The sequence below is a fragment of the Rhinoderma darwinii genome, chromosome 4 (assembly GCF_050947455.1).
Source record: "Rhinoderma darwinii isolate aRhiDar2 chromosome 4, aRhiDar2.hap1, whole genome shotgun sequence".
Lineage (NCBI taxonomy): Eukaryota > Metazoa > Chordata > Amphibia > Anura > Rhinodermatidae > Rhinoderma > Rhinoderma darwinii.
The window spans coordinates 85,960,873-85,977,533 of record NC_134690.1 but is presented as its reverse complement, the minus strand read 5'-3'; the positions used below and the strand labels follow the sequence as shown (position 1 = coordinate 85,977,533).

General features: G+C 45.6%; 1 protein-coding gene across 4 annotated transcripts in view; it reads left to right on the top strand.

Moving 5' to 3' along the window:
• Positions 1-10,700, top strand: part of ANKMY1 (ankyrin repeat and MYND domain containing 1) — a 71,525-nt gene extending 60,825 nt beyond the window's left edge. For all 4 annotated transcript variants that reach the window (XM_075861296.1, XM_075861297.1, XM_075861294.1 and 1 more), the window contains 5 exons: positions 1,239-1,352; positions 3,067-3,220; positions 7,922-7,985; positions 8,314-8,465; positions 10,462-10,700. In XM_075861296.1, coding sequence (XP_075717411.1) covers positions 1,239-1,352; positions 3,067-3,220; positions 7,922-7,985; positions 8,314-8,465; positions 10,462-10,640 — 663 coding nt within the window. In that variant the 3' untranslated portion in view covers positions 10,641-10,700. The remainder of the gene's footprint in view (positions 1-1,238; positions 1,353-3,066; positions 3,221-7,921; positions 7,986-8,313; positions 8,466-10,461) is intronic.
• The last annotated feature ends 5,961 nt before the right edge of the window (positions 10,701-16,661 follow it).

Here is a 16,661-nt window from a genome sequence, read left to right as displayed (position 1 = left end):
GACGTTAAATGAGTTGCTGCTGGCGTGACTCACCTCATGCACTTTTTCCGCCACATTCGTATGCATATAAGTTACCTTTTGATAAATATGTCCTATTTGCAAATTGAAGAATAAGGGTATGTTCACACGGCAGCGTCCGTTACGGCTGAAATTACGGAGCTGTTTTCAGGAGAAAACCGCACCGTAATTTCAGCCGTAATGGCATGTGCAGGCGTCTTTCGCTGCGTCCATTACGGACGTAATTGGAGCTGTTTTTCCATGGAGTCCATGGAAAACGGCTCCATTTACGTCTGAAGAGGTGACAGGCACTTCTTTGACCGTCGGCACAGAACATCGTAAAGCCCATTCAAATGAATGGGCAGATGTTTGCCGACGCTTTAAAGCCGTATTTTCGGACGTAATTCGAGGCTAAAACGCCCGAATTACGTCCGTAAATAAGGTGTGTGAACCCAGCCTAAGAAGTAACAATCTTTCAGCAGTCCCCTTTCTCCCATGTATGATGCAATTGAATACGTTGGACATTAAGTGTATGTTCACACGCAGTGTTATCAGACGTAATTCGGGCGTTTTACGCCTCGAATTACGCCTGAAAAAACAGCTCCATTACGCCTCCAAACATCTGCCCATTACTTGCAATGGGTTTTACGGTGTTCTGTTCCCACGAGGTGTAATTTTACGCGTCGCTGTCAAAATACGGCGCGTAAAAAGACGCCCGCGAAAAAGAAGTGCATGTCACTTCTTGGGACGTTTTTGGAGGCGTTTTTCATTGACTCCATTGAAAAACAGCTCCAAAAACGGCCGGAAAATACGCCGTGAAAAACGCGATTTGCTACAAAAACATCTGAAAATCAGGAGCTGTTTTCGCCTGGAAACAGCTCCGTATTTTCAGACGTTTTTAGTCACTGCGTGTGAACATACCCTTAATGTTAAAAGCCCCCTTTTTTTTTATTCTTTTTTTTTTACACCTGCTGGTATGTCGGGGGACAAATGTGGGCGTTTTTACCTTAAATTACAGTGATTTTTTTATTCTTTTTTTTTTGTCCGCATAATAATTAGAGGTGAAACTCATGTTTTTAACGTTTTTCACCTGTAATAACTGTGCAGACAAAAAAAAACACACATGGCACACTACTGGTGCATATTGGCACGTGTGAATGAACTATTATTTGCATTCCTTCTGTGGTAACTTGTACTTTGTGATACTTAAGATTATAAAGACTTCTTATTGTAATTGACAGGTGGACAGGCTTATAAAAGCTGGTGCAAATCTTCTGATGCCAATTGTTATAGCAGGAGGAAAAAGGACTGTGCTGGGTACAGCCATTGACTACGCCTATTTCAAGTATTTCCAGGTAGTTTATGTGTGAAACTGTTCAATACTGCTTCTTTGTTTATTTCAGCTCTGCTTTTTTAGGTCACAGCTGTGCTCATGATTTACACTGCAGCTCCACAATTATTTGTTTATTTTGTTAAGATTGCCTGTTGTATATAAGCACAGGCCCACACCCTCACCAGGAAACTACAAGTAACTAAAAGGACTACGGTGTTAATGAATTGGGATCTGTTGCTATTGACAGCATAGTACCTAGTTGTGATCTCTGCGCTAAGACCCCCAAATGTTCAGACATTGATAGTATATCCTATCAATATTCTATCATTGTCTTCAATGGAAAAAACCCGAACAATGAAGTCACATTTGCAATGTTTTGTGGGAACTGGAGGCTGTCAGAGTAAGGGGAGATTCACACGAACGTTGCGTTTTTGCGCGCGCAAACAACGCAGCGTTTTGCGAGCGCAAAAACCATTTGACAGCTGCGTGTGTCATGCGTGTCTGATGCGCGGCTGCGTGATTTTCGCGCAGCCGGCATCATAGAGATGAGGCTTGTCAACGCCCGTCACTTTCCAAGGTGCTGAAAGAGCTAAATCTTTCAGCACCCTCGACAGTGAATGCCGAACACAACAGCGAAAAACCTGTAAAAAAAAAAGATAAAGTTCCTACTTACCGAGAACTTCCCGGCCGTTGCCTTGGTGACGCGTCCTTGGTGACGCGTCCTTGGTGACGCGCCTCTCTTGACATCGGGCCCCACCTCCCTGGATGACGCAGCAGTCCAAGTGACCGCTGCAGCCTGTGATTGGCTGCAGCCTGTGCTTGGCCTGTGATTGGCTGGAGCTGTCACTTGAACTGAAGTGTCATCCCGGGAGGTCGGACTGCAGGAAGGAGACAGGAGTAATCGGTAAGTTAGAACTTCGTTTTTTTTTTACAGGTTAATGTATTTTGGGATCGCAAGTCACTGTCCATGGTGCTGAAACAGTTTAACTCTTTCAGCACCATGGACAGTGACTATCTCCTGACGTCGCGTACCGATAATTTTTTTGCCGGGATCGGCCAAAACGAGTTTGGCCGAACCCGGTGAAGTTCGGTACGCTTGTCCGGCTTCGCTCATCGCAAAGACACTCCGTTTGGATGTTCGGAAACAGAAAAGCACGTGGTGCTTTTCGGTTTTCATTCATCCTTTTCACTGCTGTTGCGCGAATCACGCTCGTCCCACGGAAGTGCTTCCGTGTGGTGCGCGTGATTTTCACGCACCCATTGACTTCAATGGGTGCGTGATGCGTGAAATACGCAGAGTTATTGAACCTGTCGCGCTTTTTGCGCAGCAGACAAACGCTGCGCAAAAAGCACGGACTGTCTGTACTGCCCCATAGACTTGTATTGTCCATGCGTGCCGCGTGAAAACCACGCGGCCCGCACGGACCGAATACACGCTCGTGTGAATCCCCCCTAAAATATAGCAGAATATGAGGATCACAAATAGAAATCAGAATCATGACCCCTTGCATTCAAGTGATTCTGTCATCACTTTATAAAAAACACCTATAGATGCCCTTTATCAGGTAATGCAGCAGGTGCCAGTCAGCGGGTGCAATGGCACCCACTGCATGACTTTATAAAGAGAATCTTAGAAATATTCCCTATTAAAGGGGTCTATCTGTAGTTATTTTCTAGTTTAGTTATTTAGTATTTTTGTGAATGAGGCGATGTATTTTTTAACTTGTGTATTGCAGGATAAGAGGATAGCACATACGCCTTACCATGCCTTGTTACCAGAAGAACGGGACACTTACAACGCTCGGAAGCAACTACTAGAGCATTTAGGAAAGCTCACACGGGAGGCAGCCCTAGCAAAGGAGCAGGAGTGGGCAAAGGAAGGCATTGTCCGTAAGCTGCACCTATATATACTGTATACACCACCTGGTTCTGAAGATAACGCAGCTTATTTAGTGCTGAACCACTACAGACTAGTTTATCTTATTATCCTGTAACGTATGTGCACACACAAAATCAAAAACGTCTGAAAATACGGAGCTGTTTTCAAGGGAAAACCGTTCCTGATTTTCAGGTGTGTTTTTTTTAGCCACCCGCATTTTTCGCGGCGTGTTTTACGGCCATTTTTGGAGCTGTTTTTCTATAGAGTCAATGAAAACTGCTCCAAAAAACGTCCCAAGAAGTGACATGCACTTCTTTATTGCAGGTGTCTTTTTACGTGCCGTTTTTAGAAAACGAGGCGTAAAAAAATGCCCCCTCGGAACAGAACGCCATATTTCCCATTGAGCAGATGTTTGTAGGCGTTTTGCTTCTGATTTTTCAGACGTTTTTCGGGACGTTTACGGGCCGAAAAACGTCTGAAAACACTACGTGTGCACATACCCTAAAAATTATTTTATTGTAACGGTCTTTTAACACCACTAGTCTGGCTTAACCCCTTAGTGACCACTAATACGTGTTTTAACGTGATTCACTACTGGGCTTTAGGCTAGGCTGACGCCTTTTCACGTCAGCCTAGTCTAAGTCCTGCACGGGTCTCCCGTGCAGGCAGGAGCCGGGGCTCTGCTGTCTGATGACAGCTGAGCTCCTGCTCCAACGCCCGCGATCGAAGTTTACTTCGATCGCGGCCGTTTAACCCGTTAAATGCCGCCGTCAATAGCGACCGCGGCATTTAACTTTGTTTACAGAGGGAGTGCGCTCCCTCTGTCACCCATCGGCGGCCCGCGAATGAAATCGCGGGTCTCCGATGGGGTGTCATGGCAGCCGGGGGACTGATAAAAGCCCCCAGGTCTGCCCTGGACATATGCCTGTTAGGACGCGCCGGAGGCACGTCCTAACAGATTGCCTGTCAGATTTAAACTGACAGGCAATAATGCTCTGGTATACGAAGTATACCAGAGCATTATAGCAGCGATCGGAATATCGCACAGTAAAGTCCCCTAGTCGGACTAATAAAATCAGTCATCAAAGTGAAATAAAGATTATTAATAAAAAGTACAGTAAAAAAATAAATAAAACCATTTTTTTCCATAAAAAGTGGTTTTATTTAGTAAAAGTGTAAAAAAAAAAAAAAGTACACATATATGGTATCGCCGCGACCGTAATGACTCCATTAATAAAGTTAATATGTAATTTAAACCGCAAAGTGAACACCGTAAAAAAAAACGCCAAAAACTATGGCGAAATTGCAATTTTTTTCCATTGCCCCCCAAAAAAGTCATAATAAAAATGAATCAATAAGTCCCATGTACCCCAAAACAGTACCATTCAAAACTACGTCTTGTCCCGCAGAAAACAAGCCCAAAAAATCACTACATTGATGGAAAAATAAAAAAATTACGGCTCTTGGAAAGCGACGATGCAAAAACAAATAATTTTAGTTCAAAAGTGTTTTTATTGTGCAAAAGTCGTAAAACATAAAAAAACCTCCACATATGTGGTATCGCCGTAATCGTACCGACCCATAGAATAAAGGTCACATGTTAATTACGTCGCACAGTGAACGGCGTCAATTTAAAAACGCATAGAACAATGGCGGAATTTCAGGTTTTTTTTATAATCCCCCCCAAAAAGGTTAATAAAAGTTAATATAAAAATTATATGTACCCAAAAATGGTGCCATTAAAAAGCACAACTAATCCCGCAAAAAACAAGTCCTCATACAGCTATGTAGACGAAAAAATAAGAACGTTATAGCTCTTTGAATGCGACTATAGAAAAACGAATAAAATAGCTTGGTCATTAAGGCCTAAAATGGGCTGGTCACTAAGGGGTTAAGGGACCTCTCCTGTGATGTTATAATTCCTCTTCTTATACCACTCTAATTACGTGATGTCATATGAGCTGCTCAGACATGAAAGTAAGTTCAGAACTCCTGTTGCCATAGAGCAGTGCATGGTGGGAGTTCAGAAGAGTTACACATTGAGGCCCCATGCACACAACCGTGCCCATAATCACGGTCCGTGATTACGGGCACGGCCGGTTGTGGACAGTCATCTGCATTTGTGGACCTTGCTCCCATTATAAAGTATGAGAGCCCGGTCCGTAAAATAAAAAAATAGGACATGTCCTATTTTTTACGGAAGGTTTCTACGGCACGGACATCTAATATATACGGGAAGATGTCCGTTGGCCATAGAAATGAATGGGTCCGTAATTACGGACGAAATCTATGGTCGCGTGCATGGGGCCTTAGGGGTGAAATGTTATATCACTCACATTAATGTCGGAAGATAAACCAAGTGCAGATTCGAAGATGTGAATAGTGAAGCTCATGTAGCTCAAATTCAGTACAAGATAAGTGAGGAAAGAAATTCAATGTTACTCAACGTTAAACAGTAGATTTTGTTCTAAAAGGACCTCCCACCATTTACAGAACAAAAAGAGGGACACGTGATAGCAATTTTTACACTAAGCCCAATTCCCCTGCCAAAAAACGCCAAATTACGCCCGGCCGCCTCCTTCAAATATCATGAGTATATTCCCACTGCTGATCAGTTTTCACCACAGATTCCACCCCTATCCATGTGGGAGGGGTGAAATACGTTGTGCATTAGCAGCAAAATATGCATGTGTACCTGCCTGTGGACTTCCCCCAGGCATACTCTCTGTGTAGATATACGGCTGTACACTAGGTGGTACTGTTGCTAAGGTACACAGGTGCTATTAATTAGATTAAGACCAAAGAAGATACCTGCAGCCACTTCTCTCCACTTCCGATATCCGATTGGGCGGAATAGTATGGCTGGCTGGATTCACACGAGCATGTTCGGTCCGTAAAGGAGGGAACGTATTTCGGCCGCAAGTACCGGACCGAACACAGTGCAGGGAGCCGGGCTCCTAGCATCATAGTTATGTACGACGCTAGGAGTCCCTGCCTCTCCGTGGAACTACTGTCCAGTACTGTAATCATGTTTTCAGTACGGCACAGTAGTTCCACGGAGAGGCAGGGACTCCTAGCGTCGTATATAACTATGATGCTAGGAGCCCGGCTCCCTGCAGTGTGTTCGGTCCGGGACTTGCGGCCGAAATTCGTTCCCTCCTTTACGGACCGAACATGCTCGTGTGAATCCAGCCTAATCTATAAGGCTGTGTGAAGGGAAGCGGGGAATTTGGACTTCTGTATCAGAACTACAACCCCTATAAAGATGTACTATTAAATATATCCGCATAAAATATTTGGCCTTTTTAGGTACTTTCCCCCACACCAAACAATAGGTACTCGTAACAATATTTACCCAATATCTGTTGCCCATCAAAGCCATTGTTTCAAAATTGTAGATTTAGGCCCCATGCACACGAACTTAAAACGCCCGTAATTATGGCCCGTAATTACGGGCCCATAGACTTCTATTAGCCACGGGTACCTCCCCGTTTGCTTACGGGAAGGTGCCCGGGCCGTTGAAAAATATAGAACGTCCTATTTTAGACCGTAATAACGGCACAGGCAGGCCCATAGAAGTCTATGGGGCTCCCGTAATTACGGGTGACTACGTGTGTGCACCCGTAATTACGGGAGCGTTGCTAGGCGACGTCAGTAAATAGTCACTGTCCAGGGAGCTGAAAGAGTTAACTGATCGGCAGTAACTGTTTCTGCACCCTGGACAGTGACTTCCGATCACAATATACATCAACCTGTAAAAAAAATAGAGGTTCATACTTACCCAGAACTCCCTGCTTCTTCCTCCAGTCTGGCCTCCCGGGATGACGTTTCAGCCCATGTGACCGCTGCACCCAATCACAGGCCAATCACAGGCTGCAGCGGTCACATGGAATGCTGCGTCATCCAGGGATGTTGGGCTGGATGTCAAGAGAGGGACGCGTCACCAAGACAACGGCCGGGTAAGTTTGAATTTCCTTTAGGGTATGTTCACACGCTAGCTGTCATTTACGGCTGAAATGACAGCCTGTTTTCAGAAGAAAACAGCTGCGTCGTTTCAGCCGTAAAAGCAGCTCCTCGTAATATACGAGGCGTCTGTGACGCTCGTATATCTTGAGCTGCTCTTCATTGAGTTCAATGAAGAACGGCTCAAATTACGTGGCAAAGAAGTGCCCTGCACTTCTTTGCCGAGGCAGTCAATTTACGCGTCGTCGTTTGACAGCTGTCAAACGACGACGCGTAAATGACAGGTCGTCTGCACAGTACGTCGGCAAACCCATTCAAATGAATAGGCAGATGTTTGCCGACGTATTGTAGCCCTATTTTCAGATGTAAAACGAGGCATAATACGCCTCGTTTACGCCTGAAAATAGGTTGTGTGAACCCAGCCTCACTTTTACCTCGGAAAGGGCTGCCCCTTCTCTCTATCCTGCACTGATAGAGAGCAGGGGCTGCCGATTAGTGCAGTGCAATTTTGCATCGAAAACGTGCCCGTAAATACGGGTGGGATACTGGTGACACCGGACCCATATTTACGGGCACGGGTCTGTAAATACTGGTGCAATACGGGTTGAATACGTGTAACACCGGACCCGTATTTACGCCATTATTTACGGGAGGGAAAAAATAAGTTTGTGTGCATGAGGCGTCAGTCAGTAAACAGCCTGATACACCACAAAATACATAATGTGTGTTTTTTGTATGTGTTACACCAGGAGAGGCAAACCGCAAAGGAAATGTGAAGGTTACAGCTGGAGAAGGAAGCATGTCATCAACCCGGTAGGACCTGTTATATCCGTCTTACATACAGTGTTCCTTTAAGGGCTTGTCCAAGCGGTGCAGCATGTCAATTCCTGCTGCGAAAAGTGAGCTGAATTGCTGCGTTTTTCAGAGGCGATGTTACCATCTCCCAACATTGAGAAAAAAAATGCAGCAAAATCCGCACCATTTTCTGCAGTCAAAAACGCAGGAAATGGTGCGTTTTTGCCAGAAGCAGAAAATCTACTTTCAACTGAATTTTTGCAGAAATTTTCTGCAGCATTTCTGTTACCTGTGGACAAGCCCTAACACGTTTACTTCTAACATCTTTGTTGCTTGTTATTTTTAGAACTTTTTTCAAGTACTGTTACCAGTGTGGCCGTTCTATTGGCGTCAAGCTCACTCCATGCCTGCGCTGTTACTCTGTATGCACATGTAGCAAACTGTGCAAGACGAGATCATGGGATGAGCTACATAAAGATGAATGTCAGCAACTTACAGGTAAGCACCATCAAGGCAACAGCGAGAGATTTCCTACAAGCATGAAATTATGTAATCCTGTAACTGGGAGTTTAGTTAGCAATCAGAAGTGTTACTATATCTCTTACGGCCCATTTTCGGAAGATTTTCGGGCCGTAAAGCCTGAAAAACGGCTGAAAAATCGGAAGCAGAACGCCTCCAAACATCTGCCCATTGATTGCAATGGGAAAAACGGCGTTCTGTTCCAGTGGGCCTTTTTTTAACACGGCCGTTTTGAGTTTGTGTGTGAACATACCCTTAGGCCTTATTCACACGACAGGGTCCAAGTGTCGGCCGATAAAAACGGCTCTTTTTCCCGGCCGTTTTACATCCGTTCCGGGCTGTGTTGCCGTTTTTAACGGCTGATTTTGACCCATTTTGCAACCGTTTTTTCCCCTGTCCGTTTTAAAATTGAATGAATTTCATTTGTAAATTTTTTGCCACACACTTCCCTCTGTAGATACTGCCACAGCCCCCCTGTAGGTAGTGCCACCCAGCCCCCCTGTAGGTAGTGCCACCCAGCCCCCTGTAGGTAGTGCCACCCAGCCCCCTGTAGGTAGTGCCACCCAGCCCCCTGTAGGTAGTGCCACCCAGCCCCCTGTAGGTAGTGCCACCCAGCCCCCTGTAGGTAGTGCCACCCAGCCCCCCTGTAAGCAATGCCACACAGCCCCCCTGTAGGTAATGCCACACAGCCCCCTGTAGGTAATGCTACACAGCCACCTTGTACATAGTCACCCTCCATAGATGCCCCCCCCCCCTACTTTCCTGTAGGGGACGGCTCCAGGAGAAGTCCCTCGCTTCAATGTCCATATACAGTGAAGTGAGGGACTTCTCCTGGATCGGATTCCCCGGCCACAGCAGCGGGGATTCCGCTTCAGAAGTCCCTGACGTCACTGTGTCCATTTATGGACAGGGAAGGCAGGGACTTCTCCTGGAGCGGAATCCCCTGCCACATCGCTGGGGGTTCCGCTTCAGTAGTCCCTGACGTCACTGTGTCCATATATGGACAGTGAAGGCAGGGACTTCTTCTGGAGCCGAATCCCCGGCCACATCGCAGAAAATCTGCCTCAAAATTCAGTTTGGAATTGAGTACCGTGGGCAAAAAACGCAGCGAAATACGCTTTCTCTGCCTCCCATTGGTCAGAGAAGTAAACGCTCAAAGATGGGGCATGTTGCTTCTTTCTCCCACGAGACGTTTTTTCCGCTCGCGGGAAAAAAACGACTCCACCTCCCATTGAAATCAATGGGAGGCATTTTCGGCCGTTTTTTGGTGCGTTTTCCGACGCGGTTTCCGCGTCAAAAAACGTGGCAAAAACTCAGTGTGAACTTACCCTAATTTGGAGCTTCTTTTGAGGCGTTTTTTGAGGCTTTTTCATAGTGTTCAATGGAAAATCAGCTCCAAAAAACGCCTCAAGAAGTGACATGCTACTTCTTTATACGGAGCGTCTTTTTACGCTCAGTTTTTTAAAACAGCGGCATAAAAAGACTGAACCGTATGAACTAAATGCTGTTTTTCCCATTGAATTCAATAGGCAAATGTTTGTAGGCATTCAGCTTCCGTTTTTCTCAAGCGTTTTTCGAGGTGTAAGCCCCCCGAAATACGCCTGAAAACACTTGTGTGAACATACCCTTAGGATCTTTTTCCTTTAGTGATCCTATGGGTATGTTCACACAACCTATTTTCAGCCCATTTCAGAAATGATGAGAAATAAAACAAAAGAACAGGAACGCTGATACCACACGGATCTTAAATGCATGAAATGCGGTGCGTTCTTTGCGGATGCAAATCGGACACTTTTGTCTGAATGAGGCCTAAGTAAGTGACCCGTGTCTCTGACTGATGAGACAAGAAGTATCTAAACTTCAGCCCTACTGGTGCCCGTGGAGAGAAGTGAAGAGAAGAGAGAAATGTGGAGAGAAGAACTGCAGAAAGATGGTCATATGCTGCCATTAATCCATAATCTCTCTTTACTTGCAGGGAAGCTCAGTGGTAAGATGTCCCCAATGGGGAGGACCAGTAGTAAAATGAAATCAGCCAAAGGGAAAAGGAACCGTCCTGCCACGCATCTCCATACTGAGAGAGAGACAACAGGACGCGAGGCGTTTACGAGTGGTGACCACATTGCTAGTACCAGCGAGAACTACAGTTATAACTAAGTACAGCCTTGTATGTGACAGCTCCGCACTCTTATTTGCTATATTAAAATCCTCAACGTGTGTTTCTCTCATTCATTTGGTGCAGGAAGCCTAAGAAACTATAACTATAACGCATGATGTGGTGTATTAATACTTTTACATCCTTTATTTCACGAAAACATTACTCATTTCACAGTGAATACGTTTCCAGTGTGAACGAAGGGTAATTTCAAAATGTAACTTAAAGTGACCCTGGCGGTTTCCATAAAAATTTTAAATAATATGGGGAATGTATAATTTTTTATAATTTTCTTTTTAGCGTTTCTACCCCGATACGCTGATCCCCGGTCCCCTCTGCATTCATCTGAAATGGCCAACAAGCTTCTTAGTCTACCCTATGCACACTTTGCTTTAGTAGTCTGAGACCATCCCCCCCACCCCTGCTGTCAGATGGACCAGCACTGATGTCAGTACTGGAAGACACAGTGCTGACGTCATCAGCGCTGGTCCATCCGAGAGCAGGGGGAGTGTCTCTGACTACCAAAGCATAGTGCGCATAGTGTAGACTGAGAAGATGGTTGGCCATTTTTAGATAAATGCAATGGGGAGACGGAAATCGGCAGATCCACTGTAGAAATGCTGAAAAGGAGGGCTCCAGGTACTTTAACTATACACTCCCCATATTATGTAAACATTTTTATGGAGAACCGGATAGTCGGTTTAAGCTATTTTAAAACATCAAATCAAAATACTGCTAAAAAATTATGCAGCTTTTTAATATGCTGTTTGTTTCTGTTCCTCACAGTTTACAAGATCTCTACTTGCTGTGAATAAATGAATGAAAACTTTTAGGGCTTGTCCACACGTAACGGAATTGCTGCAGCAATTCCACAGAAACTAGCAGGATTTCCGTTGCGGGAAAAAACGCGCCATTTCCTGCATTTTTTACTGCAGAATATGGTGTGGATTTTGCTGTGGTTTTCTCAATGTTGGGAGATGGTGACATCTCCTCTGAAAAACCCAGCAATTCAGTCTACTTTCCACAGCAATTCCGCTATGTGTGGACGAGCCCTTATTGTTTGCCTTTTCCTGGGCATGTACTTCTCCCACAGCCGCATAGCTGGTTATACGAGATAAGGGGGGATTCACACGAGCGTGTATTCGGTCCGTGCGGGCTGCGTGGTTTTCACGCGGCACGCATGGACCAATACAAGTCTATGGGGCAGTACAGACAGTCCGTGCTTTTTGCGCAGCGTTTGTCTGCTGCGCAAAAAGCGCGACAGGTTCAATAACTCTGCGTATTTCGCGCATCACGCACCCATTGAAGTCAATGGGTGCGTGAAAATCACGCGCACCACACGGAAGCACTTCCGTGGGACGAGCGTGATTCGCGCAACAGCAGTGAAAAGGATGAATGAAAACAGAAAAGCACCACGTGCTTTTCTGTTTCCAAGCATCCAAACGGAGTGTCTTTGCGAGGAGCGAACCCCGACAACCGAGGCAAACTTCACCGGGTTCGGCCAAACTCGTTTTGGCCGAACCCGGCAAAAAAATTTCCGGTCCGCGACGTCGGGAGAGATTCACTGTGCATGGTGCTGAAAGAGTTAAACTGTTTCAGCACCATGGACAGTGACTTGCGATCCCAAAATACATGAACCTGTAAAAAAACGAAGTTCTAACTTACCGATTACTCCTGTCTCCTTCCTGCAGTCCGACCTCCCGGGATGACACTTCAGTTCAAGTGACAGCTCCAGCCAATCACAGGCCAAGCACAGGCTGCAGCCAATCACAGGCTGCAGCGGTCACTTGGACTGCCGCGTCATCCAGGGAGGTGGGGCCCGATGTCAAGAGAGGCGCGTCACCAAGGACGCGTCACCAAGGCAACGGCCGGGAAGTTCTCGGTAAGTAGGAACTTTATCTTTTTTTTTTACAGGTTTATCGCTGTTGTGTTCGGCATTCACTGTCGAGGGTGCTGAAAGAGTTAGCTCTTTCAGCACCTTGGACAGTGACGGGCGTCGACAAGCCTCATCTCTATGATGCCGGCTGCGCGAAAATCACGCAGCCGCGCATCAGACACGCATGACACACGCAGCTGTCAAATGGTTTTTGCGCTCGCAAAACGCCGCGTTGTTTGCGCGCGCAAAAACGCAACGCTCGTGTGAATCTCCCCTAACTGTAATAGACTGTTCAAAAAATGTAGGCAACTATGTCAATTCACTGACTACAAGCAGAGATCTTCAAAACTGTGAGAAATTGAACCACCATGTATATTAGAAAGATGCATAACTTTTTATTGTACAGTGATTAAGCATTATTTACATAGAACAAGAAAACCCCTGGGTTCACACAGAGTATTTTGACGAGTTTTTTGGCGCAGAAACCGCTCCGCAAAACTCGTCAAAAACCGTCCGAAAATGCCTCCCATTGATTTCAATGGGAGGCAGAGGCGGTTTTCTCCCGCGAGCGGTAAAATCGCCTTGCGGGAGAAAGAAGGGACATGCCCTATCTTCGCGTGTTTACGCCTCTGACCTCCCATTGACATCAATGGGAGGCAGAGAAAGCGTATTTCGTGGAGTTTTTTGCCCGTAGCACTCAATGGGCGCGAGCGAAAAATGCGGCAAAAATCGCGGCAAACGCTGTGCAGGAAGGTCAAAATCTGCCTCAAAATCCCAAACGGAATTTTGAGGCAGAATTTTCCGCCTGCAAAAAACTCTGTGTGAACACAGCCTATTATTGGTTTAACACTGGCTAAATTGGGGAATGGAGCGTAACCTCACATTCTTCACCCCTAAACCCCAGAAGCAGGTTTGAACATACCAAGGCCCTGGCTCTCAGGGTATGTGCACACACACTAATTACGTCCGTAATGGACGGAACGTATTTCGGCCGCAAGTACCGGACCGAACACAGTGCAGGGAGCCGGGCTCCTAGCATCATACTTATGTACGATGCTAGGAGTCCCTGCCTCGCTGCAGGACAACTGTCCCGTACTGTAATCATGTTCTCAATTACGGACGTAATTAGTGTGTGTGCACATACCCTCAGAGCTGGCAACAGCTGACAACCAGACAAAATAATGCTGAGAGATGACCAGAAAGGCAGCGCCATAGTTAGTTGTAGTCCAGGCAAATTGATAAACAGGCTGAGGGATTAGTTAGTACAGTAAACATGCAGAGATCGTGCAGAAGACTGATGTGGAAACACGACTGGTGGTCAGATCAGGAAAAAGTCTACAGCTGTAGAAACAAAACTGCCCCATTACTCTGGCAATGTTCTAAGACAGAATATGTAGGATGATCGGGGCGATAATATTACAGGAAGGTGAGACAATTTTCCGCCAATCTAGAAGTTGTGTGCCCGCATGACCCTAATAAGACAAGAAAAAATCTGAGGGCAGGGAATGTATGGGTGGGTAGGAATGCAGGCCACCAGTAGAAATGAAGTGGTGGTGAATTCTGAAGCTGGATGAGGTAAAGAGCTGAACACTTCATGTAATCTGCTCATATGGTCCTGTCCAGTCAGTCCTAGACCCTGTATTAATCCTACATGCCCCGAAAGAGATGACCCCCCCCTGCTCACAATACATGGGCAGTGTGGTTACGTTTCTGCCCTGAGAACCTGTAACCTCCCGCAAACACTTCCTATAGGTTCATCCTCCTGAGGTTAAAGGTAACGTGATGTCTCATTCCAATGGCTGTTGAACCACCATGATATTGTGTGTCACATCCACTATGTTTATGTAGGGAATGTGAATTTCTTGTGGAAAACTAGCAGTCAAGATTTTTACCTCAGAGTTTGAAATAGCAGATAATTGAAGTTCAGGTAAGACGCATGATAATAATGGAAATCCTGTGCTATGGGACCCATGTCTGCCTCCTTGCTCTCTGAATAAAGTGCACATGTAGCATTTCATTCAGGCTTTTGGCGCCTCATAAAATAATTATTGTTAGGGTATGTTCACACGGCCTATTTTCGGGCCGTAAAAAAAAAACGACTGCGAAAAAGAAGTGCAGGTCAATTCTTGGGACGTTTTTGAAGCAGTTTTTCATTGACTCTATAAAAACGCAGTGAAAATCACGAGTGGCTTAAAAAACTTCTGAAAATCAGGAGCTGTTTTCCCTTGAAAACAGCTCCGTATTTTCAGACGTTTTTGAGTTTCCGTGTGAACATAGCCTTAGTCGCACAATAAAGGAACCATCAATGTAAGTGCTCTGACAAAGGATTTGACCATTTTGAGGTGTTTCCCTTTTATTGCAGAATTCCCACACTACATGTTTTGTCCATGACAATGGTGAACAGGAAGACTATTACTGGAGAAGGGACTTACTCCGTCTGCTCTTGGGGAACATGTTCTTAGGCAGTGCATGAGCTCTGGATTTTATCGCTGACATTTCAACACAGTTCACACCTACCAGGCTGACAGTCATCCACAGCCAGAGATGAAAGCACACCTAGAGGATGAAGAGCGATTGTGCTTTATGCTGCCTTCCTACACAGGAAGTGAATGCGTTTTTAAGGTGACAATTTAGGAACTGTAATGGCGCTGTCTATAGTTGCTATCACCTTTGAACTTATCCTCTGTTATTCCTCCTGGAAATTGATAAATCAGCGCTGACAATGTCGGAATGTGTAGGGAGGGACACACCCTATTGAAAGGGGAATGGTAATACCAGATTTCATTTCATTGATGAATTTCCAGGAGGAATAACACAGGAATGGCACAATGCAGAGTTCTAAGAAAAGATGCTCCAGAATTGTTCTTTTATGGGAAATACAAGTAATTACGGTACTAAAACATGCACGTCAGGGAAACCGACTGGTAAAATAAAACATCCTAAATCCTCTAGGCTGCTTCTTCATATATTGACGGCGGCTCAATGCCTTATCGCTCGTTCATGGAAGCAAACTTCTCCACCCACGAGAGATGACCACTTTTTCCGTATTTCTGATATTCACAGACCCTGACATTTGATGGCTACCATTAATGATCGACTTGATCTCTTTGATGCCATCTGGGATTACATTTGGGCTCAGAGAAGCACCGGATTCCCCCGCCCCTCTTGTGTCTGCCTATATCCTGTCGAATGGCATGATATACAGTGACTCAGAGGCGTAACTTAAAGAGGCTCTGTCACCAGATTTTGCAACCCCTATCTCCTATTGCAGCAGATCGGCGCTGCAATGTAGATTACAGTAACGTTTTTATTTTTTTAAAAACGAGCATTTTTGGCCAAGTTATGACCATTTTTGTATTTATGCAAATGAGGTTTGCAAAAGTACAACTGGGCGTATTTACAGTAAAAGTACAAGTGGGCGTGTATTATGTGTGTACATCGGGGCGTTTTTACTACTTTTACTAGCTGGGCGTTGTGAATGGAACCGTATGATGCTGACGAATCAGCATCATCCACTTCTGTTCGTTAACACCCAGCTTCTGGCAGTGCAGACACACAGCGTGTTCTCGAGAGATCACGCTGTGTCGTCACTCACTTCCTGCCCCAGGTCCTGCATCGTGTCGGCCACATCGGCACCAGAGGCTACAGTTGATTCTGCAGCAGCATCAGCGTTTGCAGGTAAGTAGCTACATCGACTTACCTGCAAACGCCGATGCTGCTGCAGAATCAACTGTAGCCTCTGGTGCCGATGTGTCCTCGCTCGTCCGACACGATGCAGGACCTGGGGCAGGAAGTGAGTGACGTCACAGCGTGATCTCTCGAGAACACGCTGTGTCTGCACTGCCAGAAGCTGGGCGTTCTGAAGAGAAGTGGATGATACTTCTCATCAGAGCGCCCAGCTAGTAAAAGTAGTAAACACGCCCCGATGTACGCACATAATACACGCCCAGTTGGACTTTTACTTTAAACACGCCCAGTTGTACTTTTGCAAGCCTCATTTGCATAAATACAAAAATGGTCATAACTTGGCCAAAAATGCTTGTTTTTAAAAAAATAAAAATGTTACTGTAATCTACATTGCAGCGCCGATCTGCTGCAATAGGAGATAGGGGTTGCAAAATCTGGTGACAGAGCCTCTTTAAAGCTC